General features: G+C 37.7%; 1 protein-coding gene across 3 annotated transcripts in view; it reads left to right on the forward strand.

The window, feature by feature from the left end:
• The window catches only part of ABO (ABO, alpha 1-3-N-acetylgalactosaminyltransferase and alpha 1-3-galactosyltransferase), a 65,623-nt gene extending 43,665 nt beyond the window's left edge, over window positions 1-21,958 (forward strand). The window contains exons 3-6 of one of the 3 annotated variants that reach the window (XM_069069254.1): window positions 948-1,001; window positions 4,075-4,170; window positions 11,901-12,035; window positions 16,483-21,958. In XM_069069254.1, coding sequence (XP_068925355.1) covers window positions 948-1,001; window positions 4,075-4,170; window positions 11,901-12,035; window positions 16,483-17,173 — 976 coding nt within the window. In that variant the 3' untranslated portion in view covers window positions 17,174-21,958. The remainder of the gene's footprint in view (window positions 1-947; window positions 1,002-4,074; window positions 4,171-11,900; window positions 12,036-16,482) is intronic. The other 2 variants (XM_069069255.1, XM_069069256.1) reach the window with 2 other exon arrangements.
• The last annotated feature ends 942 nt before the right edge of the window (window positions 21,959-22,900 follow it).

Raw genomic sequence — 22,900 nt, forward strand, 5'->3', positions numbered from 1 at the left:
TTCCATGTTTTGATCCTTTTTGTCCCCAAAATAGGAGTGTAAAGTTGTGTTGCTCTGTTTACTTTACTTCCTTTGACTGCTCATGTTGCCACTCAATTACCTGACTTTTGGGCTTTTTGCCACAGTAGGACTCTGCCACCAGACAGGGGAGCTTTGTCCCAAATTGTTAGGGTTTCTCAGCTGCCGAAGGTATTAGTTGGGTGCCCTCTCTGAAGCCTCCACACACTCTGGCAAGCTAGTTGCACACTCCAGGACCTCCACCCTAGACTACAATCCAGATCCAAGCAGGTTAAAGCAAGAATGATTGCCCCTCAGACTGGTTGCTTGGTCCCCCTACAATCTGCAGGCCAGGAGCTCGGAAGTAGCCATGTGGCAGCAGCTGCAGACCAGTAGCTGAAGCATCCACGTGGCTGTGGCTGCATGGAAGCTGCACCTCAGACACTCCTCACCCCAGGGGCAAAGGCTAGACCACACTCCTGAACTACTGGATCCCAAAGTCCAAACTTCACTGGCCTCTCACTTTGTCCTTAGCATCTATGGGTTGATAATTCTGGAAACTGCCACAGCTGCTGGTGATCTGAAGTCCCTCCAGCTGGTGACTGGTCAGGCCTGCCCTGAGGCTAAAACCTCGGGCTCAAGTGGGGCTGGGCTCAGCTCCCAGAGCACTGCTCTGGCCGCTTCCTGCCAGCCTGCCAGGCTGTCCTCAGTGGGAGGTTAGCTTCTCTGTGTAATTTTGTGGGTTCTGCAGCTCCAAAGTTTGTTCAGAGTCACCTTTTACGTGAATTGGAGGAGATGGAAGTCAGAGCCCCGTGGAAGTTCTGTTTCTACTCCACCATCTTGACTCCACCCCCTTCCTTCCTTTTTTCTTTCTCTTTCTTCCATTTTTCTCTTTCATTTCATTCCATTATCAAAAGGACCACATTTCATCTATTGTCCTTCTTTTACAGCAGATTCTTCACTCTGAAACTCAATATCACTACACCAGGACCAGAGCTACAAAAGTAAGTGACCAAAATTCTGAGGTGAAAAAGACCTTAGAGATTTTGCAGAAAAAGCCTTTGACCAAGGCATGGACTAAGGCATCAGCCCTTCCTTTCAGTGTAGGATTATATACTGGGTCTATGATTGATTTGGTCTAGGAAACCCTGGGTGGGATATCTCCCTTTGACTAGTGCAGGTGGTCACCTTCTCCCCAATTTACAGATTTAGAGAGTTGCCTAGAACATTGAGAGGTTAAACTACTTGCTCAGGGTGTCACAGTCACTATGTGTCAGAAGCAGAATCTAAACTCAGGTCTTCCTTGCCCCTCTACTACTATTCCAACACTCCTCTCCTTTTAGAAAAGTGTTGAGAATGAGAGACCATTGGAGGTTGATGAATCTTATTTCTGGAATTTTTTCAAAATATCAGTCAACACATGATTATTGTCTTCTGTGGGGGCTATGAAGAATTATCTGACTAGTCCTTTTAACTCTCATAGAGTTGGAAGCCTTAATTTGGATTCACTTATGCCTAAACACATACACATATAAAGAGATACATTATTCAGTCAAAAAGCATTTTTTTTTTTATTTTGGGCATGATTCTAAAAATTCAGTATATTAGATAGACTCTTAAGGAATCTGAGTCAAAAGTATTTTTAAAAGGACTTACTGCATAAAATACTATGCTAGTTAAGATGCAAATTTTAGGTAAGATATTTTTCCAACCGAAGTTTGTTGTGTGAATAAAATGAGATTATATTTGTAAAGTGCTATATAAATGTTGGCTGCTCTTATTATTTCAAAGCACTTGAAAAAAAATGAAAGCCATTCATTCTCTCCTTTTCTCCAGTCTCTGATGAAGTCATAACTCTTTCCCATGCTAAAGCCAGATCTTAAATTTGTATTGAATACTCTTAATTACCAACTAATCCCATCTCCCTTCCTTTCTATTGATTATTGATGTTTGGATTTATTCCTCTGAAAGCTATTTATTCATGTTCTGTAACCATTTATGAACTGCTGAATGGGATCTTAGTCTTATAAATTAGAATAAATAAGTTCCTTTTTGTTGTTGAGTCATTTTTCAGTTGTATACAATTTTGTGGACCACTGCCCCCTGCCCCTCCCCCCCCCCTCCTTTTAGTTTTTCAAAAATACTGCAGTGGTTTCCCATTTCCTTCTCCAGCTCATTTTATAGATGAAGAAATGGAGGCAAACAGAGTTAAGTGACTTGCCCAGAGTCAGACAGTAAGTGTCTGAGGCTGGATTTGAACTCATGAAGAGGAGTCTTCCTGTTTCTAGGCCCAGTGATCTATCCACTATGTCACCTAGTTTCCCTTACCTACCTAGATGCCCATCAGTTCCCTATATATCTTAAAAATGAGACCCTTATCAGAGAAATTTGCTATAAAGATTTCCCCCAATTTCATCCTTCTTATTTAATTTTAGCTGCATTGGTTTTGTTTGTACAAAATCTTTTAATTTTATGTAGTCAAAACTGTCCATTTTACCTCCTGTGGGCTCCTCTATCTTTTTTTTGGTCATGAACTCTTCCCCATCTATAGATCTGACAGGTAATTTCTTCCATGCTTCTCCAATTTGTTTTTATATCACTCTTTATATCTATATCATGTACTCATTTGAAGCTTATCATGGTATATAGTGGAAGATGTGTGTCTGCTAGACTTTGTTTCTATCAGACCACTTTACAATTTTTCCAACAGTTTTTGTGGCATCATTAGTTCTTGAACTAATACCAGGAATCTTTGGTTTTATCAAACACTAGCTCTTTTGCTTCTTTATATCATGTATCTTATCTGTTCCATTGACCAACCTCTCTCTTTCTTATTGAATACCAAATAGTTTTGACAATTATGACTTTTCATATAGTTTGAGATCTCATACCCCTAGTCTCCTTTCCTTTCTACTTTCTTCATTAATTATCTTGATATTCTTGACCTTTTTGTTCCTCCAGATGAATATTGTTAAAATTTTCTCAGTTCTATAAAGTAATCCTTTGGTATTTTAATTGGCATGGTACTAAATACAAAAATTAACCTTAGTAGTATTGTCATTTTTATTATATTTGATTCGTCTGTCCATAAACAATGAATATTTTTTCAATTATTTAGATTTCTCTTTGTGTGAAGAATGTTTTGTAATTTTATTTATATAGTTCCTATGCATGTCTTAGGAGCTACACTACCAAGTATTTTATATTTTAAATGGATTTTTTTCTTCCTTTCTCTTCTTGCTGAATTTTGTCAGTAATATACAGAAATGTTGATGATTTGTGTAGTGTTATTTTATGTGCTATAACTTTGCTTAAGTTACAATTAGTTTTGATTAGCTTTTTAGGTAACTCTTTAGGGTTCTTTAAATAAATTATCATATATTTAAAAAATGGTAATTTTGTTTCTTATTTTTTTTTTGCCTTTGCTTGTTTCTTCAATTACTTTTTCTTATTGTTATACTTCTCATATCTAACACTATATTTATTAGTAATGGTGATAATGGACATACTTGCTTTTTCCCTGATATTTTTTCATTTTTTGATACTAGTAATTTTTTCTTTCTTTTTTAAAATTAGTCTTGTTAATGGATCATCTATGACAGAAATTATTATTTCTTTCATATTTTAGTAACTAATTCTTGAATTAGGACCAAGGTTTTCCCCTTTTCTACTTCCTCATTCAGAAATCAACCCGTGTGGGAAATCTTGCTCAAAGACTTACCCTGGCTAAAATCTAATCAAAGATAGTAAAAGAAATTCCGAGTTTAAGCAAATGAATGAATTCCTGCTCATTGTGTTGTTCTGACAGGTCTGGGAAAATGTAAATTCTTCCTTTTGTCAGACAGGTAATATGGAAATTGATAAGTCTCTTTGACCAAGACTTGGGTGACCCAAATCACAATGAGCCCACATCTCATACCTGTATTTGAAGTTGTCTACAGCATGGGTTAGATGCCTTCAAATATTTTCTTGTCCCTAATGATCATATGGAATCAGTCCTTGGACATCTTGCTAATTCTTGGAATATATTCTGTTAGATGTGTATTTTAGTCAATTTAACCTTGTTAACTTTCTCAGGAGCATTAGTATCCAACACCAACATAATCCTACAGTTCAACCCTGTGTCCAACACCAAGAAAAGCCCAAGGCTGAACCTCAAACTAAATCACAAAGGTAATCCTCTGCTTTTGTAAATGATATGATCTTTGATCTTTGTGTCACATATCCATACTTAGTTTATTGTGGAATATAGTATAAGTTGTTGGTCTAAACCTGATTTCTGGTCTAAACCTGGCTTTTTTCCAGTTTTCCCAGCAATTCTTTTCAAATAGGAAGTTCATTTCTGGGTGATGTATGCTTCTGGGATTTATTAAAAACTGGATTATTGAATATCACTATTTCTTATTCTTCCTTATCTAATTTGTTTCTGTGATCTACTTTTCTGTTCTTTAACCTATACCAGATAAGTCTTACTGAGAACTGCTTTGTAGCATATGTTGAGGTCTGGAAGTGCTATTCTTCATTACTGTTTCCCCTCCTTATATCCCTGAATATTCTAGGTCTTTTGCTTCCTCCAAATCATTTTTGTCATTATTTTGTTTTGCTTTGTAAAATATCCCCCTGGCAGTTTGATTGATATAGGACTAAATCTAAAAATTAGTTTTCATAGCATAATCGTTTTCATCATATTGGCATTGCTGAACCATGAACAATGAATATCCCACCGTCATTTAAGTTACTCTTTATTTAGGTCTTTTTTTTGAGAGGAGAAGGCAGGGCAATTGGGGTTAAGTGACTTGCCCAAATTCACAGCTAGTAAGTGTTAAGTATCCAACTCTGAATTTGAACTCAGGTCCTCCTGATTCCAGGGCCAGTGCTCTATTCACTGTTCCACCTAGCTGCCCCTATTTTTTATTTTTAAGGACTATTTTTATAATTGTATTTATACATGTGCTAAGTACAATTTGGTAGACTGACTCCCAGATATTTTATGAATTTTGTGGTTATTTTGAGTATGATGCTCCTATTATTCCCTCTTGGATTTTGCTGTTCTTATATGGGAATGCCATTAATTTTTACGGGTTTGTCTTTTTAATCTGTTACTTTGCTTACACTGTCTATTACATTATGATCAGTAAAAGATCCATTTAACATTTCTACTTTTATGCATTTGTTTGTAAGGTAATTATGCCCTAATTTATGTTACTGGTTTCCTTGCTGATTTAATAGAATTTTCCAAGTAAACCATGATATTATCCTTAAATTGGGATAGTTTTATTTCCTCTTTGTCTATCTTCATGCCTTTAATTTCTTATTCTCATTTATTGCTATCATTTCTAGAACTGCCTTAAAACGTCTAAGAAAGTGAGCATCTTTGCTTTACTCTTGTATTTATGAGAAAAGCTTCTGTTGTTTGTTCATTGCATATGAGAAAGCCTTAAAAGTCATGCTATAATCAATTAAAAAAGAAACAGATAAAATATCCTTGACCAAACCAAAAAAAAAAAATGAAGGAAATTACAAAAGATAAAATATAAAATTTTGATTATATGAAATTGAAAAGTTTTTGTAAGAAGAAAGTTAATGCATGTAAGAGAAAAAGGGAACTAGCCAACTGAGAAAAAAATTTGGTATCCAAATTCTCTGAGAAGGGTCTGATATCTAAGTCATATAGGCAACTAATGGAAGCATATACAATCAAAAACTGTTCCCTAATAGATAACTGGTGAAAAGACATGAACAAATGATTTTCTTAGCAATGGTAAACTATCAACCACAATATTAAATATTGCTCCAAACACTAGTAATAAGCAAAATTCAAATTTTTTTTGAAACTCCAAGGTTTTACCTCGCACTTAACAGATTGGTAAGGATGATAAAACATGGGAATAGTCAATGTTGGAGAGGTTGTGGAAAGAAAGGGATACTAGTATACTATTATACTAGAGCTGTAAATTAGCTAAAAAATTTTATGGAAAATGATGAGCAATTATGCAAAGAAAGTGACTAAATTGTTCCTATCCTTTGGCTCAGAGATCTCATTACTAAGCATATACCCCCAAGGAAGTTAGTAGTCAGGAAAGGCCCCATAATCATGAAAATATTTATAGCATTTTTTGTCATGACAAAAAATGAAAAACAAAGTAGATTCCAATTGATTGGAATTCCCCAATGATTGGGGAATGGCTAAACAAGTTGAGGTATATGAGCAGAGGTTCCCAAGCTTATTTGGCCTGCCTCCTCCGACTAAAAAAGATTATTCAGCATCCCCCTGGAAATCTACTTTCTTTAACCCTTTAATATTTTTTTTTCAAATTTGCATCATTTCAAAAAATATAAAATTAAAATTTGTGGGATTTTTTCCTGTATTGAAATTTTGATGATGCAATATTGCATTATGTAACCATATAGTATCATGTTGTAAACAAGTCGATACATGTATACTTCTCAGTGCATGCTGAACTTCCCAAAAGTGCTCAAAAAGCTCACCTGCCAACACTTACTTGTTGAGACCTGTAAGTGGACTTGATCACTGATTTGGTTATAACTTGCATTTTGTGTGTTTATTTGGAAAATAATGTAATCACTATGACTTTAACTCTGTTACACAACACATGAAACATGTATGAACAGTTTTTCAAAATTTTCTTATCTTCCCTTCTTTCTTTGTACTTCCCCTGGCCCCCTCATTTTTATTCAATGCTCCTCAATTGCACCTTAGACTACTACCACCTCCCTGGTTCATTCTAGCACCCCCAAGGGGGCAGTATCTCGAGGTAGATCAATTCAGACTCGAGAGGTAGATCAATTCAGAAATACCACAGCAGTCAGTATTAGGAAATATATAAAAGCATGGGAAGGCTTTTATGAACTGATATAAAGTGAAGTAAATAGAACCAAGAAAACTGTATGCACAATGATATAAATAGAAAGAACAAGAATAAAACAATTGAGACTGAATGTTGCAAAAGCATAAATGACCAAGTGCGACTCTAATCCTCACTGATAAGATGTCACCCTCCCAGTGATGATGAACTCTCAGTGGTCATCATTCAAATCCCATTTCTTGTTCCCCACTACATGATCCCATATTCTCATTCCCTTCAACCTAACTCCTCAAAGTCCTACTCTAAAGCTACTGTGCCCTTTGGTATGCCAGTTCCATAGGCAACAACTTTGTTTTCATCTTAAATCTTTTCTTTCCCCATCCCTTCAGTTTTCTGGCCCTTACTGAAACCAAGCTCTCTCCTTATGGCATAGCCTTCCTAGCCTCCTTTTGCACCACTGACTGTAATTTCATTCATTCCCCATCACTGGGGAATAAAGAATATTTCAATTTCTCCACCTCAACCAGTGATATTTTGAGGTTTACTTTATATTTCATTAAAAATTTTACCAAAAGGTGAATTTCTGGCTAAATCTCTTGCAATATTTTGGGTGTGATGTATTTTTTTAATATGCTAATTGAATAAAATCAAATAATTTCTTTCCATCAGTTTTATTAAGTACTTCCTATAAGTACTTAATATATATGCTTAATATACTATTAGACACTAGGGATACAAAGTAAGAAATCAAATAGTTCCTTCCCTTAAGAAGTTTATATTCGTTTGAGGAAGACAACAAAGGTGAACATATGTATATGTACTACTTATATACATGTATATTTCAAAGTATTCAAAAGAAATACTCATGGAGCAAGCACCAGCAACAGGCATGAGCAGGAAAGCTCTCACATAGAAAGTGGCACTTGAAGGAAATAAGGAATTCTAAGAAGCAGAGGTGAGGAGAGAGTGCATTCCAGGCATGATGTTACAGCCTGTGGAAAGGCATGGAGATTAGAGATAGCATGCTATGTGTGAAAAATAGTGAGGAGGCCACTTTGACTGTATTTTTGAGTCCATGAAGGTGAGTTATGCACAATGAGGCTAGAATGGTACTTTGGAGTTAGCTGGTAAATGTTTTTAAATGACAAAGTTTATATTTGATGCTAAAAGCAATAGAGAGCCATTGAGAAGTATTAAGTAGGAGAGGGCTATGGCCAAATTTATACTGGAGTAAGATCACATAGGGCAGCTTTGTGGAGGATAAATTGTGGAGAGGAAAGACTGGAAAGGTAGATCAATTCAGAAGTACCCACAGAAGTCAGTATTTAAGCAAAGGAGCTGTCTTGGGTTTTTTTCTTCATATCCCAAGTGTTTAGCACAATGTTTTACACATAGTGAATGCTTAAAAACTGTTCATTGAATCAATGGATAGGAGGATAGATGGATTTGTTGTTCCCAAGAACAAACTGTAAAATGTGAAATAATTTTAGAAAGAAATTTATATTTTATATAGTTATAATTTTATATAATTTTTATTTTAATGTATTTTGGTAGAGGAGAGTGAACAGGAAAGAAGGTGTGGTTCTCTCTCATCCAGGCTCTGGAAGGTTGACATTGTAACATTTAGACAAGGGTGGTCCCACTGGAATGACACATGTATAAAGTTAACTTGCAGAAAGGGCAAGGTATATATTTTTTATCAGTTTATTTATTTACTTTTAATTTACAACATTCAGTTCCACAATCCTTTGAGTTTCACATTTTCTCTGCCTTCCTATCCACCCCCGCCCCCATGGCATTGTGCAATCAAATACAGGATCTATAAATACCTTCACATTAAACTTTAGTCAGGTTGTAAAGGATTATAACCAATGGAATGAACAATGGGAAAGAGGAATCAAAACAAAACAAGAAAAAGAAAGAGAGCAAGTAGTTGGCTTCAATCCGCATTCAGATTCTGTAGCTCTTTTCTCTGGGTGTGGATATCCCTTTCCATCACGAGTCTTTTGGAGTTGTCTTATAACCTTATATTGCTGAGAAGAGCCCAGTCTATCAAAGTTAGTCATCACACATACATTGTGTCTGTAATTGTGTACAAATTTCTCCTGGTTCTGCTCTTCTCACTCAACATCAGTTTATGTAAGTCTCTTTAGGTTATTATGAAGTCTGTGTGCTCCTCATTTCTTATAGCACAATAATATTCCATTACATTCATATACCACAACTTGCTCAGCCATTTCCCAATTGATGGGCATCCCCTTGACTTCCAATTCTTTGCCACCACAAAAAGAGCTGCTATAAATATTTTTGCACATATGGGTCCTCCTCCCACTTCTATGATCTCTTTAGGATACAACCCCTAGAAGTGGTATTGCTGGGTCAAAGGGTATGCACTTATTTATAGCCCTTTGTGCATAGTTCCAGATTGCTCTCCAGAATGGTTAGATCAGTTCACAACTCCACCAACAATGCATTAGTGTTCCAATTTTTTCACATCCTCTCCAGCATTTCTCATTTCCTGTTTTGTCATCTTAGCCAATCCGACCAGTGAGATGTGGTACCTCAGAGTTGTTTTGATTTGCATTTTCCTAATCAATAGTGATTTAGAGAATTTTTTCATATGCTTATAAATATTTTTAATTTCGTCCTCTGAAAACTGAAGGGCAAGGTATATTAAGATGGATATGAGTCAATGTAAATATTCAATTCAGGCAGCTAGGTGCACAGTGGATAGAGTGTAGGGTGTGTGGTTAGGAAGACCTATTTTCCTTAATTCAAATCCTCAGACACTTACTAGCCTTGTGACTCTGGGCAAGTCACTTAACCCTTTTTGCTTCAGTTTCCTCATCTGTAAAATGAGCTGGAGAAAGAAATGAACAGTCAATCCAGTATGTCTACCAAGAAAACCCCAAATACGGTCACGAAGAGTTGGACACTACTGAAAAAAAGATTAAACAACAAACTGAAAACATTCAATAGAATTTAGGTGAAGCCAAAACACAAAGGAACCCAAAACACTATCTTGGTTAGACCCAAAACAAGTCCTGGTTGTGGGAACCCAGAACAAGAATGCTTTGGATATATCCAGGACCTGGGGGGATCTCAAAATATCTTGCAACCATCTCTAACTTTCTGGGAATTACTGAGGTCAGGGTGTGGACAAACCTTTAATCACATAAAGTTGAATTTCAACAATATAAAAATTTTCCCCAAATAACATATAAATAATTTCCCCCACAAGTGGATAAGGAGGAAAAGCCTTGGAGTGGAATACAGAGAACAGAACTTGAGACTAGGCTCCAAGGACCTGAGGTCAGAAGGAGAGTTACAGCCTTGCCCCTCGTGACTTAAAGTGAAGACCAGGGTTCGTATTCTGTTTCATTCACTAACTAGCAGTGTCTTTCTTAGCTGGATAAATCACTTAAACTCCCTGGGTCTTATTTTCTTGTAAAATGGGGATAATGATAGTACCTATCTCCCAAGACTATTGAGAGACTCAAATGAGATAATAGAGAATTTTATGTACCTGCAAACTATCATTATCAGTACAGGAAAGGGGAAGAGAATTTACTAAGTACCTCCTATGGGCCAGACATAATTTTTTCCGTAAGCCCTCACAACTAACAGTGTCAAAAGCCTTGGTCAGATCTACAAATGTTGTGTACAGACCTATGTTCTGTATCTGGCATTTTTCCTGGAGCTGTTGGTCAACAAACACCATATTGACTGTTCTTCGGACCTTTCTGAAACTACACTGGCTCTCAGGTAGATGACCATTTTCCAGATGAAGGATACGTCTATTAAGGAGGACTCTTGCAAGACTCTTGCCGGCAATGACTAAGAGACAGACCCTGCCCTGTGATTGTCACAGGACAATCTATTTCCTTTACCTTTATAGAGATGGACAATGGAGGTATCCTTGAACTCCTGGGGGATAATCTCCCCTTGCCATATAACCTGGAAAATTTCAGTCAGCTTTTATATGAGCAATGGACCCCCTGCCTTGTAAATATCAGTTGGAATAGAATCAGCACCAAGGGTTTTGCTACATGAAAGGAGTTTAGCAGCATTGAAAACGTCTTCTTCATTTGGAGCTTCAGCTAGGGAGGGATTGACTTCAACCTGACATAAATGGTAAATGGTTGATGATGGTCTGTTGAGAACACTATGGAAGTGTTCACCCAACTCTAGGATCAAATGGAAACTGAATCGCTTCCATTTGCATTGTCTTAGATTCTGAAGATCACCTGTAAGATAAGTTATCAGACCTTGAGGTCCTTACTTGAATGAAACTGCCAAACATTCAAACTCTGTTTCAGAGAGTCCAACTCCGGTGGGCTAGCCCAGTTGTTTGAATGCAAAACATACCCTTGCCAAAAAGACTGTTTTATGGAGAACTCACAAAGGGCAAGCATTCACATGGTGGTCAGAAGAAGCAATAAGAGGATGCTCTCAAGATCTCTCTCAAACTTTGGAATTGATTGTGTGACATGGGAGACACTGGCACAGGACCGCAGAGCATTGTGTGCCCATATCAGAACAGGCACTGTGCTCTGTGAGCAAAGCAAATTGAAACAGCTCAAAGGAAACATAGGATGTGCAAATTTGGAGAATCCACCCCAAATGTTCACATGGACTATTTGTGCCTGACCTATTGGTAGAGCATTCTGAGCTCGTATTGGTCTGATCAGTCACAGTTGGACACAATGAAACTTGATATGTAGTGGTATTATTGTGGTCTTCTTTGAGAACAAAGGACAACAACCAACCCACTATGGTCCAGACACTGTGCTAAGCTCCTTATCTGCATGCTCTCATTTGATTGTCACAAAAACCTTCAGAGCTAGATGCTGTTATTATCTCAATTTTACAGTTGAAGAAACTGAGGCTCTTGCCCTGGATGGCACAGTCAGTAATTGGCTGAGGCTGGATTTGAGATCAGATCTTCCTGATTCCAGGCCCAACATTCTTTCTGTTGCATCACTTAGCTGTTTATAATTGGATACACCCACTCTTTTCTTCCTCTCCAAAAGGAGGGGGTTGAGCTAAGGGATCTTCTGATTCTATGTCCCATAGGCGCATTGATGTCCCCCTCCTGACTCCTTGGCTTGCGCCCATTGTTTGGGATGGAACCTTTGATAAGGATATCCTGAATGAGCAGTTCCAGGACAGGAACGTCACCATTGGATTGACATTGTTTGCAATCAAAAAGTAAGTGCTGGGCTCTGAAGGGCCTGTGGAGTTGGGGGAGAAGGATGTTCCTTCCTAATAAAGAAGGAAGTGAATTGGTCATGTTTTTGTTTTTTTGATCTGGAGGAAGCTTTAGGATGCACGAACGTTCTGTGGTTCCAGGTAAGGCTGTCCCTTTAGTGTAGGTGGAGGGGAGTAGAAGTGGCCTTGCCTCAGGCTTCTGAAGTGGTCTGTTGCTGAGGCTGAGGGAAGGCTACACAGAAGAAATTGCTGGTTCAGTAACACAAAACGATAGTCCTTTAATTGGAATGTTGTGACTTTGCTGGAGACCTCCAAGGCTGGGAACACTGTGGGGAGTGAGGATAATAAGCAAAAGACCTTAGGCAGCAACCTACCTCGAGTGACAACTCCCATCTTCAGAGCTAAGTTGGAAGGACAAGTAAAGAATTCAACAATGGAGGCCATCAGGTTGTCTTTAGGACATAGCATGAGAATGAAGTCCATGATAGTCCTTTGAGGGACTGAACTTAGGTCTTGGAGTAAAAAATGGAATTCCCAATATGATCATGGTAGGAGGGTATAGGTTTCTAAATGATTTAAAGTAAACAAATGCCCAAACTGGGCTAGGCCCTATGTAGGCACAGCATGGAAATCATTATTAGGATCGTGAAAATGATCTCATCTGGATAACCAGCTGAGATTATAATTGGATGGACTCAAGCAGAAGTAAAACAGTAAAACAACTTTTTTGTTTGAGGACACAAACTACAATGGGACTGATAATAAGTATTCAGATTTAATTCCCAATTTGACAATCCATAGTAAATTTAGAGAAATTTCAGCCAGTTTTGTTTGTATTGTAATTTATGATTCCATATTCAGGAAACCACACCCCGTTTGTCAAGGACTCATGAATTTAGCCTCTTTATTTTTGATGCAATGAATCTTAGGAATCCTTTTATCTCTTCTTTTTATTCTTATAGTTTAGATCAGAATAACAAGGGATTAAATAATCCCTTTTAATAATTAAATTTAATTAATAATTAATTTTATAATTAATAATTAAATTTAATAATTGAATGCCAGAATAGGCAACTAGGTGTTTCAGTGGAGGCTGGACCTGGAGTCAAGAGGAGCTGAGTTCATATTTGACCTCAGACACTTACTAGCTGTGTGACCTTGGGCAAGTCACATAACCCTGTTTGCCTCAGTTCCTCATAAAATGAACTGGAGAAGGAAGTGGAAAACCACTTCAGTATCTTTGACAAGAAGATCCCCGAAAGGGGTCATGAAGAATCAGACACAACAGAAAATGACTAAATAGCCACAACAACAAATACCAGATATTGTAGAAGCTTCCTATTCCTCATAAAACTGAGTTTTAACTCGTTAACTAAGGGTGGGTTGACCTCTTAACAGATGTAATCACATACAAACGAACAGTTTTACAGTATTGATACAATTCATCGAATACAAAAATACCGAGACTTTAAAGCCAAAATCTTGGTATCCTTTTATTGCCCCTGTGTGCCACTCAGAGAGGTTCCAATTTTCTCCATTTTCTCTCTTGCTTTTAACCGGGCACTGCAGGGTTCAAATGTTTGCCTTTTTCTTAAGTGCACCAAAAATGTTCCCTATTTCTTGAGTGGAGTTACCCATAGTATACCAGCTCTACCTATCCAGGGGATGTACAGGTTTGGAGGGAATAATAAAAATACATAAGCTAAAGTTCCTTTAGGTAAGAACTAGAATGTGCTTCTCCACTCTTGTGCCCTCTTGAAGCCACATCATTGGACCTGCCCACAGTAAAGTTCTGCTCAATTTAGAGTCAGCTAGAAAGACCTGTCCTCATTGTAAATAAGTGAGAATGACAAGGAGAGGCTTTTCTAGGACATTCCCGTTACCTCTCATCAACAAGCCACTTGGCTGGGCCTTGCCAGTAGTAGGACTTGTGGGAGTTGGGGCCCAGAGAGAAGGTTTATGGATTCCAGAAGCACCAGAAGAGAGGAGGGGTGACATACAGAAACAGACAGTGGAGATAATCAGAGATGATCATGGTGATTTACAGCACACATGCCTCAGGAGTCTTCAAACACTAATTTCAGGCAGCTGAGTAGGGCTGATGGCATTCCCTTCCAGGAGGTGAGCCTATAGAAGCTTTCCAGGTGGCTTGGGAATCACTTTTAAGAGACACTCACTACCGTGAACAGACAAAACAGTTGAGTCAGACAGCAAGCCTCTTTTCATGTGAGCCTGATGTATTTTGTTGAATGGAGATAATCAAACAGATTTTTCATACAGAATTTTACCTCTGAGAATCTTACATAATGGAACAGAAATGAAAGATTCTAGGACCTGTCCAAAACTGCTTCCTCTCACCCCTCACCCCTGCCCTCCCCCCAAAAAGAGAATTCTAGACATCTTCCAACAGGTTTGAAATGTGCAGCCCAGGAGTGCGCTGGTAAATTATTAATCTGCATCATTCATTTTTTCTCCATCACTTTCTTAAGTCTAGGCAATCAACAGATAATAAATCAAATGCTGATTTATAGTATTTGCTGATTTCAGAGGTATAAATGCTCACCTTGAAAATTTAACAATTGTCCCTAAGGAACTATAGGAACTGCTTCCAGTTTACCACTCCTGAAGCTTCTCCTTTGTGGTTAACATCCTGAATTCTTGGTCAAGGTAAAAATTCAGTCTTGGCCTTCAGCTCTCAACCTAGGGTACAGGTCAAGAGAAGATTTATTTTGAAGCATAAGCTATCATAGGTGCAAGGAAGGATTTCCCCAAACTCTCCTTATTTGGACTTTTTATACTCTGAGACAAACCACTCATCTCAAGCTGTTTGTAGCTGGCCTTGCAAGCCAGATAAGACATAATATTTTTTATTTCTATAACTGATGCAGAGCAGGTTCAGGGCCATTTCTTTAGCTAGAATTTGCTTTGGAAATGGGACAGAGAAGGGATTTGGAGGGAGGAGGGGGTTGTATTTTGGGAAGAACTGAAATTTGAAATATGTGCATCTGCTAATTTTGCCTGAAAAGGAGTCACTCAGACTCACTCAGACAAAGTAATAAGAAAACCCTTTTCTCAGTGCCTCTTCAGATCTAATCCCTTGATTCAGTATAGTCAGTTGATCACAAAAAACCTTAAATCCCCCTCTAATATCCATAATCTGAGTGAGCATGTCTGAATTACCAAATCACTCTTGAGTTTGCGTTACCTTATCTGTAAAACTGGGATGATCATAATACTTTTAATATCTACCTTTCATAGTTGCAAAAAACTTGATTTTGTAAACCTTAAATTTCCATATAAATATAAGTTGTTATTATCCAACAGAGGAAGAAAAAGCCACTACTTCCACAAAGTCTTCCCTGATCTTTCAAATTAGATTATAATGCCCTTGATCCCCTCTTTAGAGTTCAATTTTTGTGCTATTGTTAAGTTGTTTTTTAGTCATTTCCAACTCTTCATGACCCCATTTGAGATTTTCTTGGCAAAGACCTTGGAGTGGTTTGCCATTTCCTTATTCAGCTCATTTTACAGATGAGAAAACTGAGGCAAACAGGGTTAAGTGACTTACCCAGGGTCACACAGTAAGTGTGAGGCCAGATTTATAACTCATATATATATTTATAACTCAATATAACAATTAGTAACTATTAATAATAATAATTGATAGCTGATCTTCCCATAGTGCTTTCAGACTTACAAGGTTATTTGCATACATTATCATATTTGAGCCTTCCAGTAACCTTTGTCTTTAGATAAAGGTTGCTTTTTCAGATCATTATAAGTCATTTTACAGATGGACAAACTCAGAATTGTTCAATGATTTCTTTGTGGCTACATACCGCATAAATGTGGGAGGCAGAATGTGAAACTTTTCTTCCAAGAATCACTGACTGTGAGAGTTGGAAGGGCCCTCAGAAGCTCTCTAGTGCAAACTTACCCCATAAGGAATCCCCTCAACAAAAGACCTGCCGAGTACTAACTTGGCCTCTGCTTGAAGACCTCTAATAAGGGACTGGGGTGGGGCGGGGTGGGAAGCAGAGGAGGGGACTCACTAATTTCTGAGGTGCCTCATTCCCCTTTTAGACAGGTCTAAGTGCCAGAAAGTTTTCTCAACATCAAATCTAAATTCTCCTCTTTGTAACTTCCATGCATTGCTCCTGGTTCTGTCCTCCAGGGCCAAACTAACAGCTCTGAGCCCTATTTCTCATTGCAAGTTGAATGCTCTATCCTTAATGCTATACTGCAATGATTTTCATCCCTAATTTTGTATCATATTGTGTAATAATTCTTTAATATACAGACACAAACACCAGTTGCGGGCTCCATGAGGGCAGGTACTGTCTGTTTTCCATAGTGCCTGGCACAGTGGTAACTGCTTTAAAAGCATTTTATGATATTCCTGGAAATAATGCTTTTCTCTTATTTGGTGGGGAATTGTTGCCCTTAGGTATGTGGTCTTCCTGAAACTGTTTCTTGAAACTGCAGAGAAGTATTTCATGGTGGGATACAAAGTGAATTACTACGTGTTCACTGACCGGCCAGCTGATGTTCCAAAAATTCCCCTCCAACAAGGAAGGAAGGTCATTACACTGGTGGTCCAGAACTATGCCCGGTGGCAAGATATCTCCATGCACCGGATGGAAATGATTAGCAATTTTTCTCACCAGCACTTCTTCCAAGAGGTGGACTACCTTGCATGTATGGATGTAGACATGAAGTTTAGTGATCACCTTGGAGTAGAGATCCTTTCCAGCTTGTTTGGCACCCTTCATCCTGGCTACTATAGAGCTCAACCAAAGAGCTTTTCTTATGAACGCCGGCCTCAATCCCAAGCCTACATTCCCAAGGGCAAGGGTGATTTTTACTATGCTGGGGGCTTTTTTGGGGGCACAGTACAACAGGTTTATGAAATGACCAAGGCTTGTCATGAAGCTATGTTGATAGACAAGAAAAATAACATTGAAGCAGTGTGGCATGATGAGAGTCATTTAAACAAATATCTGTTTCTTCACAAACCTACCAAAGTCCTTTCCCCAGAATATCTGTGGGATGAGCAACTGCTAGGACGGCCCGCCTTCCTCAGGAAACTGAGGTACGTAGCTGTGCCGAAGAACCATGCTGAGATTCGCAACAAATGAAAGGCCTCTTTTTATGAAGGAGTTGATTTTTTTTCCTCTTATAATCCTCTGTATTTGTTTTATGTCTTTATTTTTTTTTAATTGCCTTTTAAAAAAATTTGTTTACTTTTAGTTTACAAGATTCAGTTCCACAATTCCTTGAGTTTCAAATTTTCTCCCTTATGAAGAAGTTGTTGGGAGGGTTGTTTTAAAGACAGTAAAGCCAACACCTTCCCAGAAGTCAATTGTAACCCAGCCCAAGCTGAATCGAATTTGAAAGTAGTTTTCTGTCTCTAGCATGATAAATTCTAAAGAGTACTGGAGTCAGGAAGACCTGAGTTCAAATCTTGCTTTCAACATTTACTAGTTCTGTGACCTTGGGCAAATCATATGACCTCTCTAAGCATCAGTTTCCTCACTGATACAATGAGGATAATGATAGCACCTGCCTCCCAGGGTTGTGAGGATCAGAATATCTATATATCTATATCTATACACACACACACATATATGCATACATACATATATATACTACATATAAACACTTTATATATAAGCATTATGTATTTGTATACATATATATAAAAGAGCCTTATGTGTATATATGTATACATATATATATAGTGCTTTGAAAACCATAGTGTTATATAAATGCTAGATATTATTATTGGTTCTGTTAATCAATGTGCATTCTTGTAGCACCTATTCTGTGTCAGGCCCTGTGCCTTCTGTACAAAGACAGAAATTAAACAGTCCTTGCCTTCAAAAAACTTGAATTCTACTGAAGGAGACAATATGTATGAATAGGAGCATATACAAAATAGATGTGATGTAATGGGGGGGGGGAAGAATCTAGCAGGTATAAATGGGAGTTATTGTTTCCAAAAGAAAGGTATATGGAATTATGACATATTCCCTTACTTTGTACAGTGATGAAGAGGTAGGGCACATTTTAAAGAATACTTTCATTTGTATGGTTCATTTGCATAAATTAACTCTGTTGAATCTTTGAGGCGAATGCAAGAGGAATTATCACTTGACAATTGAGGAAACTGAGCTGAGAGAATGAAGTGACTTGCCCGGGTACGCCCACTGAGATAGTGTCAGAAGCAGACCTCTACCTCAGTTCTTCCTTCCTCCCTTCCTTTGGTCCTGTCCCATCTCCTCCCCCACGTCTTCAGTAGTTGCATGGTGCATGTCCTTCTCTGATACTCTTTTTTTAGATTACACTATTTTATTGGCTGACATGCTCTTTGGTAGCTCCAACAAACAGTTCTGGGGCACACTGATTTCAAATGAGTTACTTTCCTCCTGTCAAAGTCAGGTCAGATTTTAGTAATTATAATGTAGTGCAAAACATTCAAAGTAAAAATGTGCCACCCTTCCAGCAGGCAAGATGATAGCTTGATACTCTTAGTATCTTGTTAGTCACTCAAAACATATTATCTGAGCACACCAGAGAGCAATCATATATAGGTATTAGGTATATAGGTATTATAGATATTGACCTACATTTCTGAAGCCTCCCATATGAACATATTAACCAACAAATAAATAAACGTATTTATTATATGTATTGTATTGGCTCCTGCTACATTCCAGGTACTCTGCTAGATTCTGAGAATATGAAGACAAAATGAAACCATGCCTTCCCTGAAGGAATTTACATATTATTGGGGGAGATAAAGTGTACCTATATAGGCAAATATAAAATATAGACAAAGTTGATACAATGTGGGAGAGGGTATCAAGAAAGTTGACTCTTTGATATAAGGTGACTTTGATGGGATGACACCCCAAAAACAAAATAAAAAGATGAGAAAGAAGATTGTGCTGGAGGAAGGGGGAGATAGAATGGGGGTAAATTATCTCACATAGAAGAGGCATGAAAGAGCTATTATGATGAAGATTGAGAGGGGGCATAGCAGACAAAGCTTAAACCTTACTGTCCTCAGAATTGATTTAAAAAGAGAATAACATACACACTCAGTTGGATATAGAAGTTGGATGGAGATAATAGAAGGCGGGTAGAGACTGGCAGAAGGGAGGATGGATTGGGGGAGGTGGTGATCAGAAGTGAAGAGGGACAGGGTGGGGATAAGAAAAAGAGGGATAAACAAGGGAAAAATACCATGCTGGGAAATACACAGTTATCATAATTATAAATGTGAATGAGATGAACTCACCCATAAAACAGAAGCAGAATGGATTAAAAACCAGAACCCTACAATGTGTTGGTTACAGAAACACATGTGAAGCACAGGGACACAAAGTAGAGGTAAAGAAATGGATCAGAATCTATACTTCAGCTGAAGCAAAGAAAGCTGGGGTGGCAATCATGATCTCAGATAAAGCAAAAACAAAAATAGATCTAATTAAAGAGATAAGGAAACTATATCTTGCTCAAAGGTACCATAGACATTGAAGTAATATCAATACTAAACATATATGCATCAAATGGTATAGGATCTAAATTTCTGAAGTTAAATGAGTGACAGGAAGAAATAGACAACAAAACTATATTAGTGAAGGGACCTCAAATTTCTATTCTCAGAACTAGATAAATCTTATGAAAACAAAACAAAACAAGAAGTTAAAGAGGTGAACAAAATTATGGAAACGTTAAACATAATAGACCTCTGGAGAAAACTGAATGGGAATATTAAAGAATATACCTTTTCTCAGTAGTCTATGATACCTACACAAAACCTGACCATGTATTAGAGCATGAAAAGCTCACAACCAAAGGCAAAAAAGCAAAAATATTAAATGCATCCTTTTAAGATCATGATTCAATAAAAATTATATGCAATAAAGGGCAGTGGAGAAATAGATTAAAAATTAATTGGACACTAAATAGTCTAATCCTAAAAAATAAGTGGGTCAAAGAATAAATCATAGAAGCAATTGATAATTTAATTAAATAAAATGACAACAATGAGATCATATACCAAATACTTGAAAATATTAGAAAATATACCAAAATTTATGGGATGCAACCAAAGCAGTACTTTGGGGGAAATTATGCTATTCAGGCTGTATTGTCTCTGGTTGTACCACTGATAGCGTTATGGACTCTGGTGATGGTGTCACCCACCCTGTGCCCATCTATAAAGGTTATGTCCTTCCCCATGCCATCTTTCATCTATTTTTTCCTGGCTGTGACCTGACAATCCTTTATGAAGAGACTGACAGAAAGATGGTACAGCTTCACTACCACAGCTGAAAAGGAAATTGTTCATGACATCAAGGAGAAGCTGTTGACTTTGCCCTGGACTTTGAAGGCCTGAGTAAACTTTGGGTGTCTCTTTGTATCATTTGAGTCTGAGGGAGCTCCATGGAACTTTTGCTCACAGTTTCTGGTAAAGGAGTGGTTTCTTCAACTTGTGAGTTTGGGACAGTGAACCATAGAAATCTGAGTATCACAGACATTACAGAATCAATGCCAATATTCAGGAGCAGCCTTTTGGGTCCATGACAGTGAAAGCCGAAATGACAATTTATCCAGCAGTGATGCAATCTTTGGACATGAGCTTGGTGAGATCAATGCTATGTGGGAACTGAACTGTATTTTGAACTTATTCCTCCAGGTACTGAAGTGGTATAGGAGAGAGTATGTCCTTAGAGGTATTAGAAAAAGTGCTTGTATATTTGTTTTTGCTATATCTTTGAATTAAATATCTCTTTGTAAAAGTTACCTATTGTTAAGTGATCAGGTAGAACTAGGGTGCTGTAATGTTAATGGGATTTAAGATCTTCCCCTCCCATTAATAAGCCTCACATGGAACCCATTAAGGGAAGCTTGCTAAGGGGAGGCTTGCTTATAGGAAAGCTTTCATAACTTTTGCTAATTTCTAATTAGGCACTGAATCTTGAGGGTTGTGATGCCTTCTGGCTCTGAAAAGTGTATATATACTCTGAGTTGGTATTTTGCTTTGGGGGCTCACTTATGAGAAGGATCTTGTGATTCCCTGGTCAAAATTCTAGTGGCTGTATGTTCAGAGCTCCCTGACTGCTCAGATGTAAAGGTTCTCTCAATTCTAGGGATGTATGTAAAGTGTATAGCAATATTGCTTTGATTCAGGCAGTCAGAGCCCTGTCTGTTGGTCTTTATATCTCTACTTGTATTTTCTCTGTTTCTGTTTTCTCTGAAGTTCAGGGTGCTGACTTTTCCCCTGAACTAGTGAATGTAATCAAAAAATATTGTTGACCCCTTAAACAGCTATCTTTCCTAGTAAAGCAGATCTAAGAACCTGTGCTAGCAGCCATCCTGGGTCTGCTAGTGTGGTTGATGAGACAGGTGCCTGGGCTACATCCTACTTATAATATGCCCATACATGAAATAATAATAGTCCCAGTTATAATCATGTATGTAATAATACATTTAGCCTCATTTGTAAGGTCTAATGAGAAGTTTCTTCAATCAAATTCTGAGTTTCATGCTATAAAACTTCTTCCAATTGGTTGTCTAACTACAACAAACCAAAGCCAAATGGCCTTGGTACCAGTTTGCTGTACAACATTACTTCCCTAGCCTGAGAATTTTCTCTCTTTGGGTCATGTTTGCTTTGAAGGCTTTTCTTGGATTCTGGGATCTGTGGGCTTGGTTTTAAAGAATATATATTTTGATAACTACAAATATAACTGGTTTCCTTTATAATCCTATGTTGTTATATTTTTACATTTAAAAACATTATTCTGAGAAGGGGTTCATAAGTTTCACTGGACTGCCAAGGAGGTTCATGGCATAAAAAAAAATTAAAACCACCTTTGCATAAGGAATAATGTTGATACAAGCTCTTTCTCTTGTGGACACTCAGGGTTTCTTTCCCCTTCCCCTTTCTGTTGAAGAGCTAACAAACACTTCCCTTCTCTTTAAGGGCAGAACACTTTCTCCAAAGCTTGCTCCAACTGCCATCATTAATCTCTACAGCTAATGTAGATAGCTTGTTTTTGTACCAAATAAATGAAATGACATACAAATTAAAAGCTATCAACTAGGAAACAAAAGTTTAGATGTCAACTGCTTTGATGAGCTTCCAGGGAGGGAAAAATCCTGTGTGTATATATATATATATATATATATCTGTCTGTCTGTTTGCTGTCTGTCCCTTTGTTTCTCACAATCTTCCACTTCCCTTCCTTACCAAGTGGAAAGGAAACAGGAAAGAATTGTCCACAGTTAAGCTAGTATGTGCTGCCCACATAAGTCATATATATGAGTTGTCTAAATGCAGCTCCCAGGGAGGCATGATTCATATTTCTGGAAACCTGCCTAGCTGTCACCAAGGGAGACTTTGATTTCTGTCTGGAGAGGAGAAGGAGCCACTCTATTCTTCTTTGAGAGGGGATACCAGACTCTTTCTACTCTCCTAAATATTACTGGTCCAAGGGCACAATCTTTAGGTTCAAGCTGCTTTTCTGAGTGCTATCCCTTAAAGAGGGATCATATCCTAAGCTTACACTTTCTAATTTGACTCCTTCCCATCAAATGCTAGTTATACAAAAGACCATCACAAATACTAGTGAATAAAGTCATTTACCCAAGGAAATAGTGAACAGAAATTGAAAAATTTATACAAATTAAAATATGCCCCCAAATGTAGAATGAATGAACTTTCCCACTGGGATTAAGATATCTTAGTTCAAGTGAGAGTTCGCCATCTTGCCCAAGGGGAAATTCTCTGAAATATCTAGGGAAGCAAGATAGAAATCAGGTATGTGGAGGCACCAACTTCTTGACATGTA

Source organism: Petaurus breviceps, unplaced genomic scaffold (genome assembly GCF_028583685.1).
Source record: "Petaurus breviceps papuanus isolate PSGF00001 unplaced genomic scaffold, PetGlider_PUasm1.0 90779, whole genome shotgun sequence".
Lineage (NCBI taxonomy): Eukaryota > Metazoa > Chordata > Mammalia > Diprotodontia > Petauridae > Petaurus > Petaurus breviceps.